At 36.3% G+C, this 22683-nt stretch overlaps 1 protein-coding gene across 1 annotated transcript in view; it reads left to right on the top strand.

The window, feature by feature from the left end:
• LAMA2 (laminin subunit alpha 2) overlaps positions 1 to 22683 on the top strand; it is a 647398-nt gene that overhangs the window by 553410 nt on the left and 71305 nt on the right. The window contains exons 42-45 of the mRNA XM_056126014.1: positions 9430 to 9546; positions 12316 to 12498; positions 14401 to 14406; positions 16964 to 17118. Of these exons, the coding sequence (XP_055981989.1) occupies positions 9430 to 9546; positions 12316 to 12498; positions 14401 to 14406; positions 16964 to 17118 (461 nt within the window). The remainder of the gene's footprint in view (positions 1 to 9429; positions 9547 to 12315; positions 12499 to 14400; positions 14407 to 16963; positions 17119 to 22683) is intronic.

Raw genomic sequence — 22683 nt, 5'->3', positions numbered from 1 at the left:
TGCACGTGGCCGATCCAGGTTTGATTCCCAGCATCCTATATGGTCCCCTGAGTACCTCCCGGGGTAATTCCTGAGTGCAGAACCAGGAGTGCATCGCCGGGTGTGATCCAAAAAGCAAGCAAGCAAGCAAGCAAGCAAGCAGGAAGGAAAGAAAGAAAGAAAGAAAGAAAGAAAGAAAGAAAGAAAGAAAGAAAGAAAGAAAGCAAGCAAGCAAGCAAGCAAGCAGAGTTTTCAGTCACAAGACAGGAAGACTTAAATTTGGTGGCTGTGAGACTTGGAGAAAAGGCAGAGAATGTAAATTGTCTGTATCTACTAGAGATGAAAACTGAGTAAGGAAGAAGTTCTAGAGATCTAAAAAAAAGCCTCTGGATTATAACATGAGGTTTTTATTTCCTTGGTCTGTAAAACTTGCAAATACCAGAATTAGGTTGAATTTTATTATCAATTATTCTGTTTCTTTACTCATAGTACAACTCAAACCAAATCACATACATTTGCCCTTCCTTTCTGGAAGAACAAATAGATACACTCTGTCTTGTATGTGTTTTCATTTAAAATCAGCTAATTCTAAATTTTCATTGATACAGTTTTTATGGCATTTGCATATATTATGCATATACAGAATTTGTGGCTGCGCAACCTCTTATTGCCTAGTTCTCGCTCTCAGAGAACCCGGCAGGCTAATGAGAGTATCATGCCCGAATATGTACCTGACTGGAAACACCTGTAAAGGTGATTAGAGGCTGCCCCAAAACAAGCTACCCAGGGTATCTGCCTGCACAGCAGAGCCTGGCAAACTACCCATGGCATACTCAATATGCCAAAAGCAGTAACAATGATAGTCTTCATTCCCCTGACCCTGAAAGAGCCCCCAGTATGCCATCGGGCTACACTAGCACGTGACAGGGATAAATGGAGACATTACTGGTGCCTGCTCGAGCAAATCGATGAACAACGGGGTGATAGTGATAGTGATAGTGACAGTTTTATGAGTTTTTCTTTCTTTATAAAATCTACATTTCTTCTTTATAGTCACCTTCCACCCACCTAAACGTTTTGAGAAAGTTACAAATTTGTTTGTTTATTTGCTTTGGTTTTGAGGCCCCACCAGTGATTCTCAGGGGTTACTCCTGGCTTGTATTCAGGAATTACTCCTAGTGGTGCTCAGGGGACCCTAGGAGATGCTGGGGACTGAACCACAGTTGGCCTTGTGAAAGGCAAGCATCCTACAGCTGTGCTATTGCTCTGGTCTCTAAATTCGTTTTGGTTTAGGTGGTTCCAGAATCTTTCTTAGGAAAAAAATGGGATTAGAGTATAAGAAGGATAGATTAAGAAGCAACAAGAGCCAAATAACTGGAAAGTATAAATAAGATAGGTCAGATTATTATAATTTTAATTTTCTTATGTTGAAAGTGAAGGATCAGAATTACTGATTTAAAACTTGGGGGACAAGAATAGCAAAGTTCTTTGGATCCAATATTCTTCTTAATAATTAGCCTGATCATCTAGTTTCTGCTATTACAACACATGTAATAGTTTTGACCAAATAATGTGCTTTGAAGTTTCTTCACTCTAGCTGATATATTGCTTAGTTATTTCAAATGTTTCATTATTTTAAAAAAAATAAAATTCAATTAAAAACCCAAAATTGGAGTTGCTATAGAAATAAATAACTCCTCTACTATTCTTTGTCAATTCATATGAATATCAAGTTTTAATGACACTGGTTTTATTTTCAAAACTATATATTTGATTATATGTCTAGAGATTTTATTTTAGTGCAAGAAATGAAATCAAGAGAAGTTTTTCTAAGATAATTGCGATAGGCAAAGAAAAAATCAATTTACATGAAAAGTATATTTGGAAGGATTAGAATTTAAAATATTAATATCTTAGTGACTAAAATGAGACTACAAAATTTTAGAGCCATGCTTTGCTAGAATATTCTATGTTTTATTTTTAAATGATGTCAGATCATTGGTTTAGAACTTGAAAGCATTCACCTTAAACATTATGTGTTTGTATTGCAGTTTTATAATATTGGTTTAATAAATCTGTTTATAGGACCCTTATAGGAAATGGAGTGTGTCATGAATGAATATGTTTACTACCATTTTTTATACGCAGAGCACTAACAATTAAGAATCTTCCATTTCATTTGCTCTTTTTCCAGATAAAAGCCAACAAATGCAGGTATTATTCACTATCTATCAGTGGCCCTTTCAGTTTCTTTAAAAAAAAAAGCACTATCTCTAACAGGATAGACATGTAGTCAGAACAGAATGCTCTGGTTCTACTCTGAGTCATATGGCTACTCCTGCCGAAATTGGATACTGGAAAAATGATAGAAATAGATTTCTTGGTGTCCGCCAGTAACTATCTACATGGTATAGGTTGCCTGACTAACTTTTGAGACTGTTATAAATAAAATAAAAAGAGCAGAAAATCTGTATGGAGAAAATAATTTAGACATTTTAGTGAATTATGAATTGGAAGACATTGGTATACTTTCCTTTATATCTTTGTTTCTTTGTTTTGGTCTTGTTTTAGGTGTTGCTCAGGGCTTACTCCTGGGTCTGCAGGCTAGGGGTCTATATGGGTCCTGGTCAGCCACTTGCAAGGCAAGCACCCTACCTGCTGTGCTATCATTCTGGCCCATTTCCTTCATATCATTAACTTGTTTACTCCATTCCTATGTCCTACAATCTATAAATATAGTCACTGTTTGCTGTGACTCTCCATCTACTCACCAGTGAATACCACTTTACCAAAATTTATATTGTGCAACAACATATCTATGTCGAACCTTGCTCATTTCTATACAATGACCTTATGCATCATTTTCCCTTTTTTCAGTCACCTGTTTTTTTACCCAGCCGCCGCCATGCTCCAGAACACTTTCCAGACACATCATAAGACACTTAATACACATCTTCCAGGATTGCCGCACCATATTTGATAGGATTCAAATATGGTTTGAACTATGGGAACACCTACAAGGGTGATTAGAGGACACCACAAAAGCCTCTATCCCTCTCAGAGAGCCTGTCAAGCTAATTAGAGTATTCTGCCCGCAGGGCAGAGTCTGACATGCTATCCATTGTGTATTCCATATGCCAAAACTGGGGCCGAGATCTCCAAGCCTACTAGGATTTGGGCCGAGCATCCTCCACCCAAATCCTCCAAATTCCAGTAGGCGGGGGTCACACCCACCAACTGGCCCCCTGGCGCCATGTAATCCCATCAACGGCCAAGACTCAGAGACTATAAAAACCAGCTCCTGGAACAACTTATTATGACATCTTATTATCTCATTCCTACTTTGGACAAACTGGCAGGTTACCGAATGTAGCCTGCCCACACGGCAGAGTCTGGCAAACTCCCCGTGGCATGCCCAATATGCCAAATACCAGTAACAATGATGAGTCTCATTCTCCTAAAGAGCCTTGAATATAATCTCAGGGCTAGGATGAAGGAGACGTTACTGGGGCCTGCTCGAGGCAATCGACGAATAACAGGATGATTTGTGATTGTGATTTTGTGATATGCAAAAACCAGTAACTGCAACGGGTCTCATTCCCCTGACCCTGAAGGAGTCACCAATATGGCAGTGTTGAAAGGATGAGGAAGGAGAGGCTGATAAAATCTCAAGGCCAAACTAGGCTGCCAAAACGAAGAAAGACAAAAATGATTGTCTGTACTTTCAAGGCACGTTCACTGGCATCAGATGCATCCATCGAGGACCTGATGGTACAAGCGCAAAAGATCAAGTACAACATCATTGGTCTGACCGAGACAAGAAGGCATCAACCACATCACGCCGTTTTGGACACTGGAGAAGAACTGTTCCTTGGAACATGTGACAAAAGAGGCATCGGTGGTGTCGGTGTCCTTGTCAACACGAACTTGGCCATGAGCATTGATTCGTTCAAATGCCTAACAACCTAAATCAGACGATTATACTTGAATAGATGTGGCTCACTGTTGGCAGTTTCTATCTTTGTTGTCTTCTCACCAACATCCAATTATGATGAAGGAGAAATTGAGAAGTTCTACAGGGAGCTGAAGAACTTCTATAAAGAAGACCACACTTTCTACAAGATCACTGTCGGAGATTTTAATGCCAAGATAGGACCGAGAAGATCAGCCAAAGAACCCCACATCGGGACCCATGGCCTAGAATGGAACGAACAGGTTGAGAAACTGAGTTCATCATGTCGACCAAGACCATCCATAGTAACTCACAGTTCCAGAAGGCTGAATCTAAATGTTGGACATGGGATTCTCCCGGTGGACGGTTCCACAACAAAATTGACCACGTCATATTCAATCAAAGGTTTTGCCTGACCGATGTCGCTGTTGTCCCAAAATTCCAAACAGGATTGGACCACGTCTCCTTTGTGCAAAATTCTACTTCACGGAGCAGGGAGAAAGGGCTTTAAAGTTTAAGAAGAGAACTCCCAGAATGACCACCATCTGGGAGCTCTTTAACGCTATTGCTGCAACATGGAAAAATGCCGTCATTGACAACATTGAAGAGGAATACTATCGACTGGTTCAGCACCTCCATGATTGTGCGAGGAATGCCAAGAGAGAGAGAAAAAAAAAAGCCTGTCTTCAAAAACTCTTGAGCTTATTCGCCAACGTGCTTTGGCGCATGCCTCAGGCAATCACAAGCAGACGTCCAAGCTCGCAAAGCAGTGCAGAGATGCGATTAAGGAAGACCTCAAAGAGAGAAGAGCAGCTGTTCTGGCAGATGCAGCAGAAGCTGGGAAAAGCATCCATAATGCCCACCTGTCCTTCGTCAACTACAATTCCAAGTTGACTGCCCTCTGACGTCATGATGGATCGCTCACATCTTCCCTAAGGGCAATGGAGAAGATTATCCATGACTTCTACTTGGATCTCTTCGATAGCCACGTCTACCTGCCCACATACCAAATTCTGAAGGATGGATATGTCATTCTCAAAGTTCTCCCTTCCAAAATCTGACATGCCATTTCATCGGTAAAGAACTGAACAGCACCTGTCCCAGACAAGGTCAGACCCGAACATCTGAAGAATCTGCGATCAGTACTCATCAATACACTGTCTCAGCTCTTCACGTGCTACCTGTCTGAATGCAAGGTTCTGTCCCAGTGGAAAACCAGCAGGACTGTACTACTGTACAAGAAGGGAGACATCCACGATATTGCCAACTATCACCCAATCTGCCTATTGTCTATCATCTACAAGCTGTTCACTCAAGTCATCCTGAATAGTATTGGCAGAACACTAGATAAAGGACAACTGTGCTAGCAAGCCGGGTTCCAAAAAGGATTCAGCACCATTGACCATACTCACACTATAACCAAGCTCATTGAGGTTTCTCGGGAGTTCAAGATGCCGCTCTGTTTAACGTTCATTGATTTAAAGAAGACCTTTGATTCTGTTGAGACGGAAGCGGTCATTGAAGCCCTAGCCAAACAGTGCATTGAAATTCAATACATCAGCATCCTCCGTGAGCTGTATTGCGGATTCACAACCAGGATCTCACCATTCTCCAGGGAGGTGATCATTGACATCAGAGAGGGGTTCGCAAGGTGATACCATTTCACCGAAACTCTTCAGTGCCACCCTCGAGAACATCATGTGACAACTGGAATGGGAAGGGATGAGAGTGAAGATAGACGGTCATCAACTACACCACCTCCGCTTTGCTGATGACATTGTTCTAATAACACCAAACATTAGCCAAGCAGCACAAATGCTGGCAAACTTCAACCGTGAGTGTGGAAATGTCAGACTCCAGCTGAATCTCACAAAGACAGTGTTTATGAGAAACAGTCTTGTTAGTAATGTTCCATTCACTCTCAATGTAACGACCATCTCCAAACGCAACAGTTATGTGTACCTAGGTCGAGAAGTCAATATGACGAATGACCTGGCAGCTGAGTTGAGCAGGAGGAAGAGAGTGGCTTGGAACGCCTTCAAGCGCGTTGAAGAAATAGCTAAGAGGACAAAGAACCTCCGGCTCTGGGCACATCTCTTTGATTCCACTGTTCTTCCTGCATTAACATATGTCTCAGAGACCTGGGCCCTACGAGAACAGGACGAGAACACTATTTGGGTCTCCCAAAGAGGAATTGAAAAAGCTATGCTTGGGAAGTATCATGTTTCACTTAAGTGAGAGAAAGAATCTGGAGTTCGGACCTCCTTCAACAGTCAAGAATCAGGGACGCTGTGTCTTTTGCCAAGGCATCGAAAATCAGATGGGCAGGACATGTAATGAGGTTTACAGACAACTGCTGGACTAGAGCCATTACAGACTGGATTCCACAGGACGTCAAAAGACTGTGTGGCCGCCCACCTACAAGATGGTCAGACTTCTTTGTGAAGACCCTGAATGATTGGTTTGAGGCTCTTCGTGATCCTGGAACAAACAGACGCCATTGAGCTACACTAGCATGCAACAGGGACGAATGGAGACGTTATTGGCGCCCACTCAAGCAAATTGATTAATGGGAAGTCCAGTGATCAAGTTTTTTTAAAAAAACAATTTTCTACTGATATAATTCTCTTTAATTATTGCATTCATACCATTGTGTGATCATGGCATTTTGTTATAAGCAATTCTTTGGTGCTAAGAAGGTTTGCTACTGTTATTCTGTTGCTGTTGCAAATAAAATATTTTTACTGAAATATTATTTATAAGTATATTCATAAATTAAACTTTTGAGAGTAGATATGCTATATTAAATACATGCTAAAGTTCTAATAAATCTGTTGAAAACTGTTTTAGTGGTATTTATTTATACTCTACCCCCTGCAAAGACTAAGGAGTATCAAGCATTCAACTTTTCTCAGTCTCATAGAAGAAAACTATCTCATTGTCTCTTGTTGTATAGTATTTTAATTATTATAATATTGGGTGTTTATTTAATTTGGCAGCAACTTCTACTTACTTTACTGCAAACTATTTCTATGTATTAGTCATGGACCTTAAAAATGTGGGACACTGTACATGTACCTGTGTTTTTCATAGAGACATTGGTAATACTCTCCAAATAATTTAATGTTATCATATTTATATGAGAGGGAGAGATAAAGAAGGGGAAGGGATAAAAAGGAAGGGAGAACATGGAAGATAGTGGGATTGGAAAAGAACACTACCACTGGTAATTACCAATTAGAGATTTTATCACCAATACTTAGGAGTCTGCAGTACTTAAGAACATAATTTCTCCAAACACACTGTGTGAATTTATCTAAAAATAAAAGCCACTTGATAACTACGCAACCTTAGGAAATGAACTTAAAATCTCTAAGCCTCAATTTTCTCATTGTAAGTTGGAGCTAGTGATAGTACATATGTCATAAAAGTTACTATAAATATCAAGTAAATATTTCACAGCAACTGACAAACACAGCAGCTACTGGCCATTTCTATCACTAAATGTTGGTCAGGTCAGGCATGGAAGGGCTAAGCACATGCTCTTTCCTGCTTTTTTCTCCAGTGTTCCATGTTAATTTGGAACTCTGCTTTTTATTTACATTTTGTATTTCTGTGGAGCTAAATTAAAGAATTAACATGCAGTTTCCCAAAGAAAATGTGTTATGGCTTAATAAAGGATAAAATCTATTCAAGAAGCAATCAGCTTTAATCAGTCTGAAGTATTGTGGAAATGAGAGAGTTTTACATCTTCCATTTTTCAGTTATATATATTATGTAAAAAAGGGGGAATATTTATTTTTGAGATTAATTTACATTTTGATACATACCCAGCTAATATTTCTAAACTTACATTTTCAAATCAATAGATTAGCTCTTTATTTTCTTTCTCCTAAAATATGTTATAACTTTCATACTCTATATTATTACACTCAAACCCGGAGTCATTGGATCTGAACCTTATTATACCAGGAGCAGTCCAAACAGCAGCTGTTGAAAGAGTCCTAAACTGCTCTAAACTGCTTAATCATAGTTATAATACAAATTAACGTAAGTTATGTATGATGCTGAAAACTAACAGAAAGGAGCTGGAAAATTTGCACTTATCTCTAATAAATATTTTGTGTGTTTTAAGTAATCATTATAAATCTTGTATAAAGCCCATTAAAGGCAATATGTAAGGTTTTTTTCTATAAAAATGACCATTTTTGACAGAACAAGATAGCTTACATAGAGTATATGCCTAGCATGTGGAATGCCTGGATTGATTCCCAGCACAGCATGACCATCCCCCAAATACTGCCTGATGTAGCCCAAGTGACTTCCAAGTGTTAGAATCATTAGTGGGTAATTTTAAAAGCAGATGTTGAGTTGGGAAAATGGCAGAGAGACCAGGTTTAGAAAGGGGATACATAAAAGGTCCAATAGATTTTGAGTTTCTCTTGGGAAATACCTAGTAAAAATGAAGAGCAAAGACTAGGATTTTTCTGACCCCCGGTCTGCAGAGAAAGACCTACCCAATGTCCTTAGTTCATCCTCTTAATATAATCTCATTATGATATAACTAGCATTCTGCTCTTTCTCCTTTCCCTTACTGGACTTTTCAGTATGCATTATGGGTTGTTGTATGCAAGTAAGCAATTTAGAATCATAATCCACATTGTCAATCTTCTACGTAAGTCACATTTAAAATCCCACAATGTAACATAACCTCTAATTTCATATCAAATTATTAAAAAATTACTGTTTAGGCATAGCAGAGTCAGCTACAATTCATATGTTCTTTCCATTCCTGTTTTCCCTGGAGTGCCCTGTACTTGAATCAACTTGCTTGCTTTGTTATTGCAGAACACGTCTCTGTGTTTGAGATCTTCAGTTCTTTGCTTATCATACAAAATTACTGAGCACCCAGTCCACCTGGTGACATTCTGATATCATCCTGATGACACAAGCATTATCTATGTCAGATTGGCCACTAATGGCTGTGGCACCTACTCAAAATGACCATTTATCAGAAATATGCCAGATGTTTTTCCATTTCTTTTATTTTTATTTATGTTTTAATTAAGTATTATCAAATGATGTTTATTGAACTTTGGTCACACTGTTTAACAATCATACATTGGGGATTTTTAGTAGCTAATTTAATGATCCATTTAGTAATAATTTTTTTAAAATGAGTATCATTAATGGAAGAAATATCAGCAACATTAATGGGAGTGCTACAAAGATCTTGGGTATCATTAAAAAAGTAATAAAAAACTAATTCCTTTGATGTCTTCATAGAAATTTTCAAATTAAATGAATATCAGGTATGAATAATAAAAATATTGAACACATTCAAAAATCAAGTGGTCTTATAAAAGTATAGTTCATTATAATCTGAAAATGAATGCCAATAAATTAAGTGAATTAAATCCATTTCTCACTATTGTACATGCAAGTGTAAGCTCAGATATGATTAAAATTATTTAATTCTTTTTCCTTTCTGTTTACAGAAAATGACCATCATTTGAATGGCTTGACAACCAGATTAGAAAATGCTGATGCTAGAAATGGAAATCTCTTAAGAGCTCTGAATGACACTTTGGGGAAGTTATCAGCCATTCCAAGTGGTAAGCATATAGAAGAGTGCCAGTTGACCTAAACTCTTTGGAAAAAAAAATGCTTTGATTTATACTATGTTTTTCAAACATTGCACTTGTCCTATCGTCAAAATAGTATAACACTGTATAGTACTGTCCTCCATTGTTCGTCGATTTGCTCGAGCGGGCATCAGTAACGTTTCACAACAAATTGTGAGGCGTGTTGTTACTGTTTTTGGCATATCGAATACATCACGGGTAGCTTGCCAGGCTTTGCCGTGTGGATCCAAATATTAGAAACTGGTTTTCCTATTTATAAATTAGGCTTTGTGAGCATAGAAACTAGACCATATTTTACTTTTTTTGGTCATTTATCACATTTTTTTCATTTTTTTTCATTTCATCATCCTGTTATTCATCATCCTGTTATTCGTCGATTGCCTCGAGCAGGCCCCAGTAACGTCTCTTTCATCCTAGCCCTGAGATTATATTCAAGGCTCTTTAGGAGAATGAGACCCATCATTGTTACTGGTATTTGGCATATTTGGTACACCACGGGGAGTTTGCCAGACTCTGCCCTGTGGGCAGGCTACATTTGATACATTTATATAAACATGTTACAAAATGACCATACAGCCAATCTTTTTATTATGTTTCCTTCATGTTTCAGCCCAGAAAACTGTATCAGTGGGAAAGAATATAGTCATACTCAATGGGAACAATGAACATGAAATGTGTAATTCAGTAAGAAATATGCTACTTTCAGGGGCTGGGAGTAGGGGGGGGGGGTGTACAACCAAAGGAAGAGAAGATGTTGAGAGGTTTATGTATGTTATCTGTTACGTCAGCTGGAGCGGTAGCACAGCAGTAAGGCATTTGCCTTTCGTGCAGCCGACCCGACTGCTTTGCTGGGTTCAATTCCTCCACCTCTCTTGGAGAGCCCCGGCAAGCTACTGAGAGTATCTCGCCCGCACAGTAAAGCCTGGCAAGCTCCCTGTGAAGTATTCAATATGCCAAACACAGTAACAACAAGTCTCACGATGGAGACATTACTGGGCCATTCGAGGAGATCTGTTATGTATGGAACCCTATGTATGTTATATGTTATATATGAGCCCCTTTGTATGTTATCTGTTACGTATAAAAACAGGATACTACTATAAACCACAGTGCAAAAACTTAAAAAAAAAAAAAGAACACCTCTCATAGAAGCAGACTGGTGGATGGGAGGCAAATGGGGCAGGGCGGGGTGGGGGCATTGGTGGAGGGAAGTTCACATTTGGTGAAGCAATGGGTATTGAAAATCATATGATTGAAATCCAATCATGAACTATTTTAAATTACATGATGACTAAAATTTAAAGAAAAACTACAGCCACATAGATACTGTTGTCTAAAATGTTGATGCATTTCCATGAAGTTGCAGTTTATTATACTACCTGCAATAATTGGTAAGAGTCAATTGTCTTTTAGGATATCTTGGCGAAGTTCAGTTCTTAAGTGTTTCAGCTTTCAGATTAGAGAAATAATGCAGCCAGTAGAAAGCTTGTTTTGCAAGCTGCCAACTAAACTTTGATTCCCTGAACCCCTGTGGTCCCCTGACTCCATCAGAAGTGATCCCTGAGCACAGAGTCAGGAATAACTGAGTGCAGCTGGGAGTGGCACAAACAAACAAAAAGAAAAGTTTCAGCTTTCAAAACCATTAATTGTTGAACTATGCTTGCATTATCTTTCTACTTAATAAAGTACCTTAAGTTATTATTCAATCTTAATTGCTGAAATGATGGTTGATTTTAGCAGCAGATATTATAACACAAGAATTATTAGTAGTTGTTAAGTGCTTCTTCAAGTTGCATATGTTAGATATCTATAATTCTCATACTAGTCCTTTTAGATGAATGTAATAATTCTTCTACTTTACCAAGAGACGTAAGATAGTGACAAATATTAATATCAGTAAGTTGTCTGAAATTTGAACCCCGCAGTGACCTTCAGAGTTTGTGGGCTTAGCCACTAATAAACATACATTATTAGGTACTATATGCACATTCTTTCTACAAATTATAGTTAAAAATTAATATGTTTATACAACATAAGAAATAATTATTTTTTTTTACTCTTATTTAACTGATTTGGGGCCACTCCTGACTCAGTGCTTACTCCTGGTTCTGTGCTCATGCATCAGATCAAATCCAAGCTGACTGAATGCAAGGCAAGTGCCTACCCACAATACTATCTCTCCATCCCTGATTAATTTTACTTTTGACCTCAAAAAACTAAATTGCTTTTCTTATTTTTGTGTCATCTCTCCAATATAAGAAAGGGTGTAAATATAAAATTTCATTGTAGAAAGCATATACCCAAATACATGTTCTAACTTACCTGGAAAATTCTTGTATCCTAAAATTTAAATGCATTCATCATATCCAATCTGTAAATGCAGATTCAATCTTAATCTCAGCTTTCACGAAGATAACATGACTCAGGTAGATTAGCGTCTCTGTAATATCCTCAGTGGCAAATTACAATATACCCTTAAGAAGTAATAACGAGCATTTAGAATAGTCATTTTGTTATTTTTAAGAACTAATCAGGTATGCATAGCAAAAGTTCCCAAGAAAATTTCATTTAGCTAACAATGCATTTCATTTGTCGCAGCTGAATGAGGCGAAGTTCAGCCTTTCTCTGGTGAATGTGTGCCGCTGAGACCAGCCAGCTGTGGCCTCCGTTGACAAGCATGGAGTAAACCACTAACTCCAGACCCTTTGCTTTGTTTTTCATGATCTTTTCTGTTTATAGACACAGCAGACAAACTGCAAGCTGTGAAGGACAAGGCAAGACAAGCTAATGATACAGCCAAGAGTGTACTGGCACAGATAAGAGATCTTCACCAGAATCTGGATGGCCTGAAGAAAAATTACAAACAACTAGCCGACAGTGTAGCCAAAACAAATGCTGTGGTCAAAGATCCTTTGAAGAACAGTAAGATCGCCTTTTTCAATTTGATTGTGTCATTCATTTCTGATATTCTGGGCTCATAAAAGTTTGAGTTGGAAGATAATAGCGATGCCACTGCCCTCCTCATTTTATAGACTGGGTTTAAGAATTGAGTGTCCTGCAGTTTCAGAAACAAAAAACAAATGCCCCAGCTCTGCCAAATGCTTATTTTCATCTAAATTATTTCCAGCTGAGATTAGGAATTTCTAGAATCTGTAAGGTATTTGCTTTAGGGATACCAAATAATTATTTTTTTTCTTTTTGGGTCACACCCAGTGATGCTCAGGGGTTACTCCTGGCTCTGCACTCAGGAATTACTCCTGGTGGTGCTTGGGGGACCATATGGGATGCTAGGAATCGAACCCAGGTGCAAGGCAAACACCCTACCTGCTGTGCTATCGCTCCAACCCTGCCAACTAATTTTTAAGCCTTTGATGTGACTAAAGTAAAGGTAAAGTAAAGGCCCTCCCGTTGATCATCGATTTGCTCGAGCGGGCCCAGTAACGTCTCCATTGGAGACTTTGTTGTTACTGTGTTTGGCATATCGAATACATCACGGGGAGCTTGCCAGGCTCTGCCGTGTGGGCGAGATACTCTCGGTAGCTTGCCAGGCTCTCTGAGAGGGGCGGAGGAATCGAACTCGGGTCGGCCATGTTGGCTGCGTGCAAGGCAAATGCCCTACCGCTGTGCTATAATATTATCTTTGGAAAAATTATTTTCTCAGTTCATAATGTTTCTTGAAACAGAACTCATGGAGCATACTTAATAGCAGGCCTCTTAGAACATGATTAAAATAGTGTCAGCTTGAAATGCATGAAAATTTAAAAGTACTGATGCTTATCCTTTGTATGACCGTTAATGTTTTCTGGAAACTGAAATATTTTTCCAGGTCATACAAAAAATATTTCTTTACTTCTTTTCTGTATTTCTTAAATGTATTGTTATAATGACTGAGAAATGTAGGATATGTTAAAACCATTATGATGAGGTAAAGAACAGTAAAAGCCAATAATATTTTGTATAGTTTTACATTCTATTGAGTGATTAAAAACATCACAACATGTAGGTTTTAGCAAAGAAGAAGCTTAATATCTTTGTTTCAGTTCACTTCCAGGAGACTAACTCTCTTTATATACCAACATTTTCACTATCAAAAGGTTACTTAACAAAAACACTCTTGTTAACTTTCTATGCTCTATAATACAGAAGTTTTGTTGACTAAAAGCAGAACCTGATTTGAACATTCCAGTCTCAAATCAAATGCTAATGATGGTATGAAATAACAGACATCACTAGTAGGAATCCTTCACAAGCAAAGAGTACAAACACATATATCATTTATTTCAGAGCTTGGATGATTTAGTCCATGCCATTTCTTCAAGGGGGGAAAGAGGAGATGTAATCATTTTTTAAATTGTTTCTAATGTACACCCAAAGTTAGCTTCTCACTGTAGTTCAAAAGATCTTTCTGATAAATGGCTTAGAGGCACTCTCAATAGTAATGTCTGCTCCCCAAAATGAATGAAAATAAGTTTGTTTTTTAAATTTAAGATCTATCTAGATTGAGTTTAGAATGATTATCAGCTCATAGTGGCTCTTTTTCACACTATCTCCAATTTCTTTGATTATACCATCTATTGGCAGTTGATTGTCTATAATATTAAACTGCATTTTTTAATATTTAAAAAAACTTTAAGTATGAAAAAATGTCTGCTAAGTTATATTTTTATATGTTGATTTGATAACAGTTTTACTTATAGTTCGCCTTTGTAATCAGTACCAATTGCAAACTTGTATTTTTTATAGTTACTACTTTATTGTAATTTTAAAATATTTATAAATTTTCTAATTTATTTTTGTCTCTCTTCCACATGAAATTACCTGAAGAAATCAGTATGTATATGTTTACTTGGCATTACCTTTAGAATCTTTCAGCTTCATTGCCTGTTTTAGGAGTCTTAAGCTTTGCATGTTCTTGTGTTTGATACTGCTTTAAATATTACAGAGCATATCTTTACAAAGTCATAGTTTAATGATGCTGTGAAGCAAAGGGATACTGAATTACAAAATATTAGTATCGGATATATTTGATATAAAAATGTTTTAATTGTGTCTGAATAATTAGTGAAATATATATGTGATAACCACATAATAGTAAAAAAAATAGATTTAAGTATAAAGATTGAGCTTCATGGCACATCTTATAATGAAAATACTGAAATTTAAATTACTTCTTTGCTGTAATATTTATTTACTATATAAAGTTTATGCCATTGTTACTTTCAGCAACTTTCCCTTTCCTGTTAACAAATATTCTCCACTTCTGAAGAATTATATTTACAGAATCACATGATGTAGTCAACAAAATGAGACCTTAACAAATAAGAAGTCTCTGAAGCATGAAAGTAACATCTCTTAAACACCCCATCTTAAGTTCAAAATCAAAATAATAATACATTTTAATATACTAAAACCTGAGAAATTTATTGAGACTGTACTCAGCCAAAAATTATTACTATTACATCACTAAGCAAGCATTGAAATAAATAATTTAAGCAATCAACTCTCTAAGTTAGACTAAATAAAATTGACCCAAAGAAAAGACGATGAAATGAATGAGAAAATAAATCTCAATAAACGCAAGAGGTAAATCTTTAAGACTATAGAGATTAAAAAATAGATGATTAACAGGGTTAAGAAAAATAAAGTGCAATAGGCAAGAGAAGATGTGATGACACATAGGAATAAATCTAAAATACAAAAAAGAGAACTTGAAACTACATACTACTAAATTGTAAAGCCCAATAGAATTCCATACTTTTTTAGAAAAAAATAAGTCTATCCTCAAACATGATTTTCAAATATATTCAAATAGTTATAAAACAAACAGTTTTTAAAATATGCTACACAAGAAAGCATCATACTTAGTAACACAGGATTTATCTTTCAAACCTTTAAGAAGATAACTCCCACAAATATTACCTAAATTCTTCCAGAAGATGGAGGGCGGGGCCAGGAAGGTTAGTGTAGAAGGAAAATTTACAGATTCCAGCATAGAATAAAATCGTCATGGAGTTTTGTAATAAAACGATTCATTATTTTTATAGTCAGAAGTTATATTTGCTTAATGTCTTTCCTCTTAAAAATTTAAATCTAAATCAAATTTCCAGTATTTTTCTTTGTATAACATAATAACACTCTAGAAACAAGTGGAAATGGACAAATGTTTTATAGAATTATACCTCAGATGAGTATCTCTGTTCATGTCATTTGTGTTTATAGTTATATAATAACTTTGACCTTAATAACCTGCATTTTAGAAAGAAAATAGCTCTTGATCTATTAAAGTTAATAACCAAGCATAATTAACAATCCAACTCATATTTTTGAGCATGAATTCTAAATACTTCAAAATCTAATTTTAAAGTACTTCTCCCCCTTCCTTTCTATTGAACACATCTTTGAGAATTAGTTCTCAGGGATCCATTGTTAGCTAGAGAACATATCATTCATAGTCTATCAGGGCTCATAGCCTTGGACCTTAAGCAGTTTCACTTTTTCATCAGGGTTGCAATGACGGGAAGCAGAATAATATATTTTCCAGAATATAAAAAATGACATGGTTGGGACAAGACTGACAGCATCCCAGAGATAGAATAATGACTTCCATGTGTAATTTGCCCTCTTCAGTAAAGCATACTCTAAAATTCTATGCATTAGTGATAAACTTAAATTTCTTAGGGTTAATTTTCCTAAAAGATTGAAGAGTTCATTTGAAATTATCAAAATTTGACCTTTTTAAGCTGACAAAATAGCAGCTTAATGTGATTTTACTTAAATTAGAGTGCAGGATAAGAAAGTATTTTTCCAAACAAACTGAAGCATGAAAGATTTAATTAAAGTGTAGCGTACGCCTTCAGTGTTAGGGTTGTTCAACATTGAAATCTTCTTCAGAAGACATTTTGATAGCTCTCTCTTTATGATGTGCAAATCAATACAGTGAGAAAAACAAAGAAAAGCAATTTTATGTGAGATCTATAATTTAAATACAGCCTTGACTTAGATTAGGTGACATTTTAAAGATGTTTTTATTTCCTTGAGTTAATGACTAAATTCTATGATGGATATCTTTTAGGCTGAAATAAAAATAAATATGAACTAATTTCATATTCTCTGTCTTCAGAGATTTCACCTTTCACCATTAAGCTAAAGTTGTTGTGATCTTTCTCTAACATCTTTTTCTCTGACCTGCTTGAATCACCACTCAAATCTTTTGTTTCTATCACAAACTTGAAAGTCATGGTCTTACTTTTGTCAATGGATGACCTAAAGCCTTTCAATCATTTAATAAAGCATTTTGCTCTCTTCATTTCTATGCATGTGTATGCCTGTCTATGTGTATCTGTGAATGTGATGGACATGTTAATACACACTTTCTTGTTCTGTGCAGTTGAAGATGCAGATGCCACTGTGAAAAATCTAGAACAAGAGGCTGATAGGCTGATAGATAAACTCAAGCCCATCAAAGAACTTGAGGATAATCTGAAGAAAAACATTTCTGAAATAAAGGAATTGATAAATCAAGCACGGAAGCAAGCCAATTCTGTAAGTTCTTTTTACTTTTAATATTAGTCACATTGTAATTTTCATATTATTCCCAGAAGCATTTCCTTTACCACTGTGTCCTGTCTGATGGTCTCTGAAGATTTTCCTTTGACTTGAAGCTGTTATCAAGGTGGGGAGGGGGAAAAGCACAAAAGAAGATTAGATTTTCCTTCTACAAAATTTCAGGAGGTATTTGATATAGAATAATCAGCACTTACTATTTTAGAAATGTAAAATTTCACTTATTTTATTATTTTTAGCAGAGTAATACTATAGAAACGAATAGATACCTTATGCAACTTTATGGATGAGAGTGCTTTCAACTGAAACAAAAAAGACCACCTGATGGAGTTCTAGTCATGATGAATGAGCAAGGTTCTTATAAAATAGTCAAGGGATATTTATTTTATAAATGCATTTTTGTCTAGGTATGAACAATAACAGAAAATTGATTATAAGTTTGTAAAAATTTAGGCAAGAATAAAAATACATTTTGGTTAAAAAATTTGTTATTAACCCACTTAGAAAACAATTATGATAGATGTAAAACTTTCTAGAAGGCAGCATTCCAATGAACTACAACAAAATTGTTTAAAGTCAATGTAAAACTATCCTAGTTAAATTATGTCATGATTACTTTTTTTTAGAAAAAGTTAAGTTGTCATAGTATCAAATTTAAACTAAAATCTTTTTAGAAATCTAAACTACTCAAAATTCTATTTTCTGAAAAAATGGAGCTAGAATGACAAGAAATGACTTTTCAAATCCATAAATCCGATCATGCATTCACAAGTGATGAGAATATTCTGCCTGACTAGCAACTATTTTTTTCTTTCACTTTCACTTGTGCTTGTACTTTTGCATTTACATTTAGACCATACCCTATTTTGCTAATGACTTAGTCCTGATTCCTTGCTCAGGAATCATTCCAGGCAGTGCTTAGGAGACTGTATGTGTGCAGGAGTTTGAACAAGAGTGGGCTCCATCTTCATACAGGGCACTTATCTCTCCAGCCCCTCATAGTGATGTTTACAATAATGACATAAACATTATCAGAGTGACAAGATGAAAATTCTTCACTATAAAATGTAATATGATCATTAATTTTCTTTCTAAACAGGAATGTAAAGATAGTTTGTTGAGCAGATGATAGAAACTTAAGAGAAGAGAGGAAATTTAGTAAGGGATAAAACTGTAGTAGCGGTAGCAAAAGAAAGGAAGAAATTGAAATATCTTTTCCATATTTTGCTATGTCAGTTTAAAGAAGCAATGATAGTAAATATTTTCTGGTGAATTACACATGGCCAAATATTCAGGCTTAGTGATAAAATGGGGAAATATGAACATTTTTATTGTTTATTCATTTTTAAATCTAAAAATATACTTAAGGTGCTGGAGCGATGGCACAGCGGGAAGAGCATTTGGCTTGCACGCAACCGGCCTGGGTTTGATTTCCAGCATCCCATATGGTCCCCTGAGCACCTACCAGGAGCATTTCCTGAGTGCATGAGCCAGGAGTAATCCCTATGCATCACTGGGTATGACCCAAAAAGCAAAAAATAAAATAATAATAATAATAATATACTTAAATTTTTCAGTTGAAGATGCTTCTCTGTAGCAAAAATATAAAATATAAAATTCTGGCATGTAAGTATTTTGGCATGAATCCTGTCTCAAAATACAAAATGAAGGAAACATATAAAATGAGTGCCAGAAAAAAATTACTCCTTATCTATGCCTCTCGAATAAATGTTTAACTGTTTTTAGAAAAATAGGTGCCTTATTTTTTGAAGATTGTTTTAAAAAAATTAAGCAGTATTTTTACAATATGTTTTGGTTGGGTGGAGTATGTTTTGGTTTTTGGTTTTGGACCTACATCCAGGTGTACGCAGGGCTTACTCATGGCTTTGTGGTCAGGAATCACTCCTGACTTTTCTTGGGATACCATATGCAGTGCCATGAATCAAACTCAGATCAGCTGTGTGCAACGGAAGAATCTTACCCACTGTACTGTCTCTCTGCCCCCAATAAATAGTATTTCTTTCAAATGAGTATCAAGGTTGATATTTGTATTATTTCTAAAGGTACTCATAATCTGGCATCAAGTCTGGATGTGGCCCTAATATATATTCAACATGATAAATAAAGACTTTTTAAAAGTGACTTTTTTTTAAAAATTTAATCACCAGAAATTACAGTTATTTTTGATTGAGTTTTAGGTGTATAATGTTCCAACATTAGTCCTCTCACCAGTGTCCACTTCCCTCCACCAATGTCCCCAGCTTTCTGTCTGTGCCCAGCCTGCCTCTATAGCAGGTATTTTTTCTCTCTCTGTTTTTCCTTTTAGGGTATCGTGCATGTCACTTTACCTCCTTTCAGCACCCAGTTCTCATCCAGAGTGACCACTTTCCTCTATCATTGTCATAGTGGTCCCTTCCCTGACTATTCTGCCTTCCCCCACAGTGCTAAGCCTTCTACTAAGGACCAGTTCTCCTGCTCTTCTTTTCTATTGCCTTGGTCATTAATAATCCCCCTACTAAGTTTTTTTTGAATCCCATATACTTATAAGTGATATATTTCTGTGTTTGTCCCTCTCCCTCTGACTCACTTCACTCAGCATGATAGTCTCCGGATATGTCCATGTATCAGCCCAGTAAGTGGCTTTATTTTTTCTGAAGACTGAGTGATATTCCACTGTGTATATGTATCATAGCTTCTTCTTTCAGTCGTCTGTTCTTTGTTTTGCCAACTCAAACTGAGTGCCTCACAGTCTTTTGTTAAATGATCTGGTTTCTGAATAAACATAATGTGGTGAAATTTCAATAGTTATAATAATTATATCCTCAATAATTATGATTTATTTCATGATGAGCAGTAAATACTGTTTCATGAGAAATGCCTGAGGGATGCCTATTGCTTAGATTGCTCAGTGGGTTTTCTTTAGAAGTCTTACTGAGGGCTCACGTGAAATATAATATTAACTGATAGAACCAAACATCCTAAAAATGTGTTTCAGAAATGTCTTACCTTTTCTCAAAGAAATTTATTCTGAAATTTCTTCTGGGTAAAATTACAAATGAATTAAAAAATTTATAATTTACAAATACAAAGAGGAACCAGAGATATAGCATGTAAGGCATGTGTCTTGCACACAATGAACCTGTGTTCAATCTCTGGCACTTCATATGGTCCCCTGAGCCCTTCCAGGAGTGATACATGAGTGCAGAGTCGAGAGTAAGCACTGAGCACCACTGGGTATAAACCATAAACAAAATAAAAATTATAGACCATGTTTTTGTTTATCTGTTTTAAATTAGTTGGGAAATATCTGTAAATGAAAATTCAAAATACGAGTCCTTTAAAAGAGAAAATCATTAGTTATTGACAATTATCAGCCATTTGGACTGCCTGAAATATTAAATTGTTGAGATTATATTTTAAAAAAATAAAACTTACAGAGAGTTTTTAATGTAAGCGTATAAGTGTTGAGCAATAGGGTAATTTATAAGATTAACTACTGGCATATTGGATATAACAACAGCATTTTGTTTAGAGAACCATACTTTAAGTATGTAAATCATGCTATAAAATAGATTAATTATAACTCCTACTGATGTTAATTACCTTTAGTTTTGAATTGTTACTCTCTTAGCCTTCAATTGTCAGATGGTGTTTCATTAGTCTCATTAGGCTTTTACACATACACACTACCTTTTCAACACAACAGTTAAATATTATAACCCCTACTTTTTTCTGCCCGATATAGATATGACAAAGACAGAAACATTCTGTAGCCAAATGACTATGTACTAAACACATATTCAGTTCTTCTTTAAATAGTAACCAAGTGCCTATAAATTTGTATAAAGTAAAGAAAGAACAAACAACACACAGATATGCACAATTGCTTTTGACTGCCATTCTAGAAAAGTAGGATATTATTTCCTTCCAGGGACATGGCTCAACCTTTCATTCAGTTCTATACATGAAGTATGTCAGAAGTTCTGATGATATAATGACAGTCAGAGGGTGCCTCAAATACTAAAATTAAGTTACAAGGTTTTTCTTATTTTAGTTTTGGTCCACTACATAAACTTCCTCAAAGAATTCACTATATCTCACACCTTTTTCTGAATATTAGAAATATCTTAGGACTGAATTTTCCTTACCTGATCTCTGGAATATTTTCTTTCTCTTGTTTTAGTTTATATATATTTTTATCTATAAGCCCTCAATAACCCTATTATATAGCTCCTATTCTTCAACATACTACCCTCTCTTAACCTTTACTACACATCTACTTTGTGATATTAACATTCAGAAAATGGGTATACATACCCTGGTTCTTTTTTCCTAAAATTTCTTGGCACTCACTAACTCTTAATACTTTCTGTATAAAAGAATTTTTTTTTAATTTCTGGAGTAAAGAATGTACTAGTGGACTTAAAATGACATGGCCCAAAAGAATATACTCCCCAGGATGCAGAGTAAAGTACTGGGTGAAGTACTGCATTCCAGTGCTGTGTCCCTTGGCTGGAAAGTTTCACACATAGGTAAGCAGTTTCTGTAGAGTAAGCACCCTAGTTCATCTCAACTGTAAAGACACTACACAAGGATTCATTAAGGTGAATGAATGGATGGATGTTTATTTTTTTCTCCTAGCACACAATCTACTTTGTGCAGAGATGCAAATTGATTAGCAGGCTAAGCAAGGAGTAATTGTATATAAGTGGTCTGTCAGAGATGTAGAAAATGTTGCAGATCTGCCTTATCACCAGGAGTTCTCAAGCCATCATTCATGCACATGTCCAAACCTGAACTCCCAGCACATTTTTCTGTTTTAGCTTCAACAAATTTGTCACTCAGGAGTCCTGGTGTTGCATATACCCATACCCTGATTAAATTCTTATAGACACCTTGTTGTATGATACTTTGTTTTGCATTTGCACAGTATTTCCTGATGGGAACCCTAATACCTAACTGGTTATATTCTAAGTGTTGAAACCACATGAATATCACAGTGCTTAAAGGGATGCAAAAATTGGGGCTGGACTGATAGCACAGCAGTTAGGGCACTTTCCTTGCACACGACTGATTCTCATTTTATCCCTGCCACCTCATATGGTCCCCTAAGAACTGTCAGGAGTGATCCCTGAGTGTGTAGCCAGGACAAAGCCCTGAGCACTACCACGTGTGACCCCAAAAGCCATTTCTCTAGAAAAAATAGAAATGAGAAAGGAAATCTACTGCTAGTGAAGGTCAAGAGACTTCTTTTGTTTTTTCTTTTTTTATTAGAGAAACACCATGAGGTACAGCTATAGGCTTACAAATTTTGTGCTTGGGTTTCAGTTATACAATGATCAAGTGCCCATCCCTCCACCAGTGCCCGTCATCCATCACCACGGGTCCCAGCATCCCCCCCCCTCATCCCCCCGTCCCATCCTGCCTCTGTGGCAGGGTATTCCCCCTTGTTCTCTCTCTCTTCTTTTGGGTACTGTGTTTTTCAAGAGAGGCATTGAGTGGCAATCATGTTTGGTCTATATAGACTACTTTTAGCATGCTTCT

Source organism: Sorex fumeus, unplaced genomic scaffold (genome assembly GCF_029834395.1).
Source record: "Sorex fumeus unplaced genomic scaffold, SorFum_2.1 ptg000061l, whole genome shotgun sequence".
Taxonomy (NCBI): Eukaryota; Metazoa; Chordata; class Mammalia; order Eulipotyphla; family Soricidae; genus Sorex; species Sorex fumeus.
Note: the sequence above shows the minus strand (reverse complement) of the source record. Positions and strands in the feature narration are given on the sequence as shown.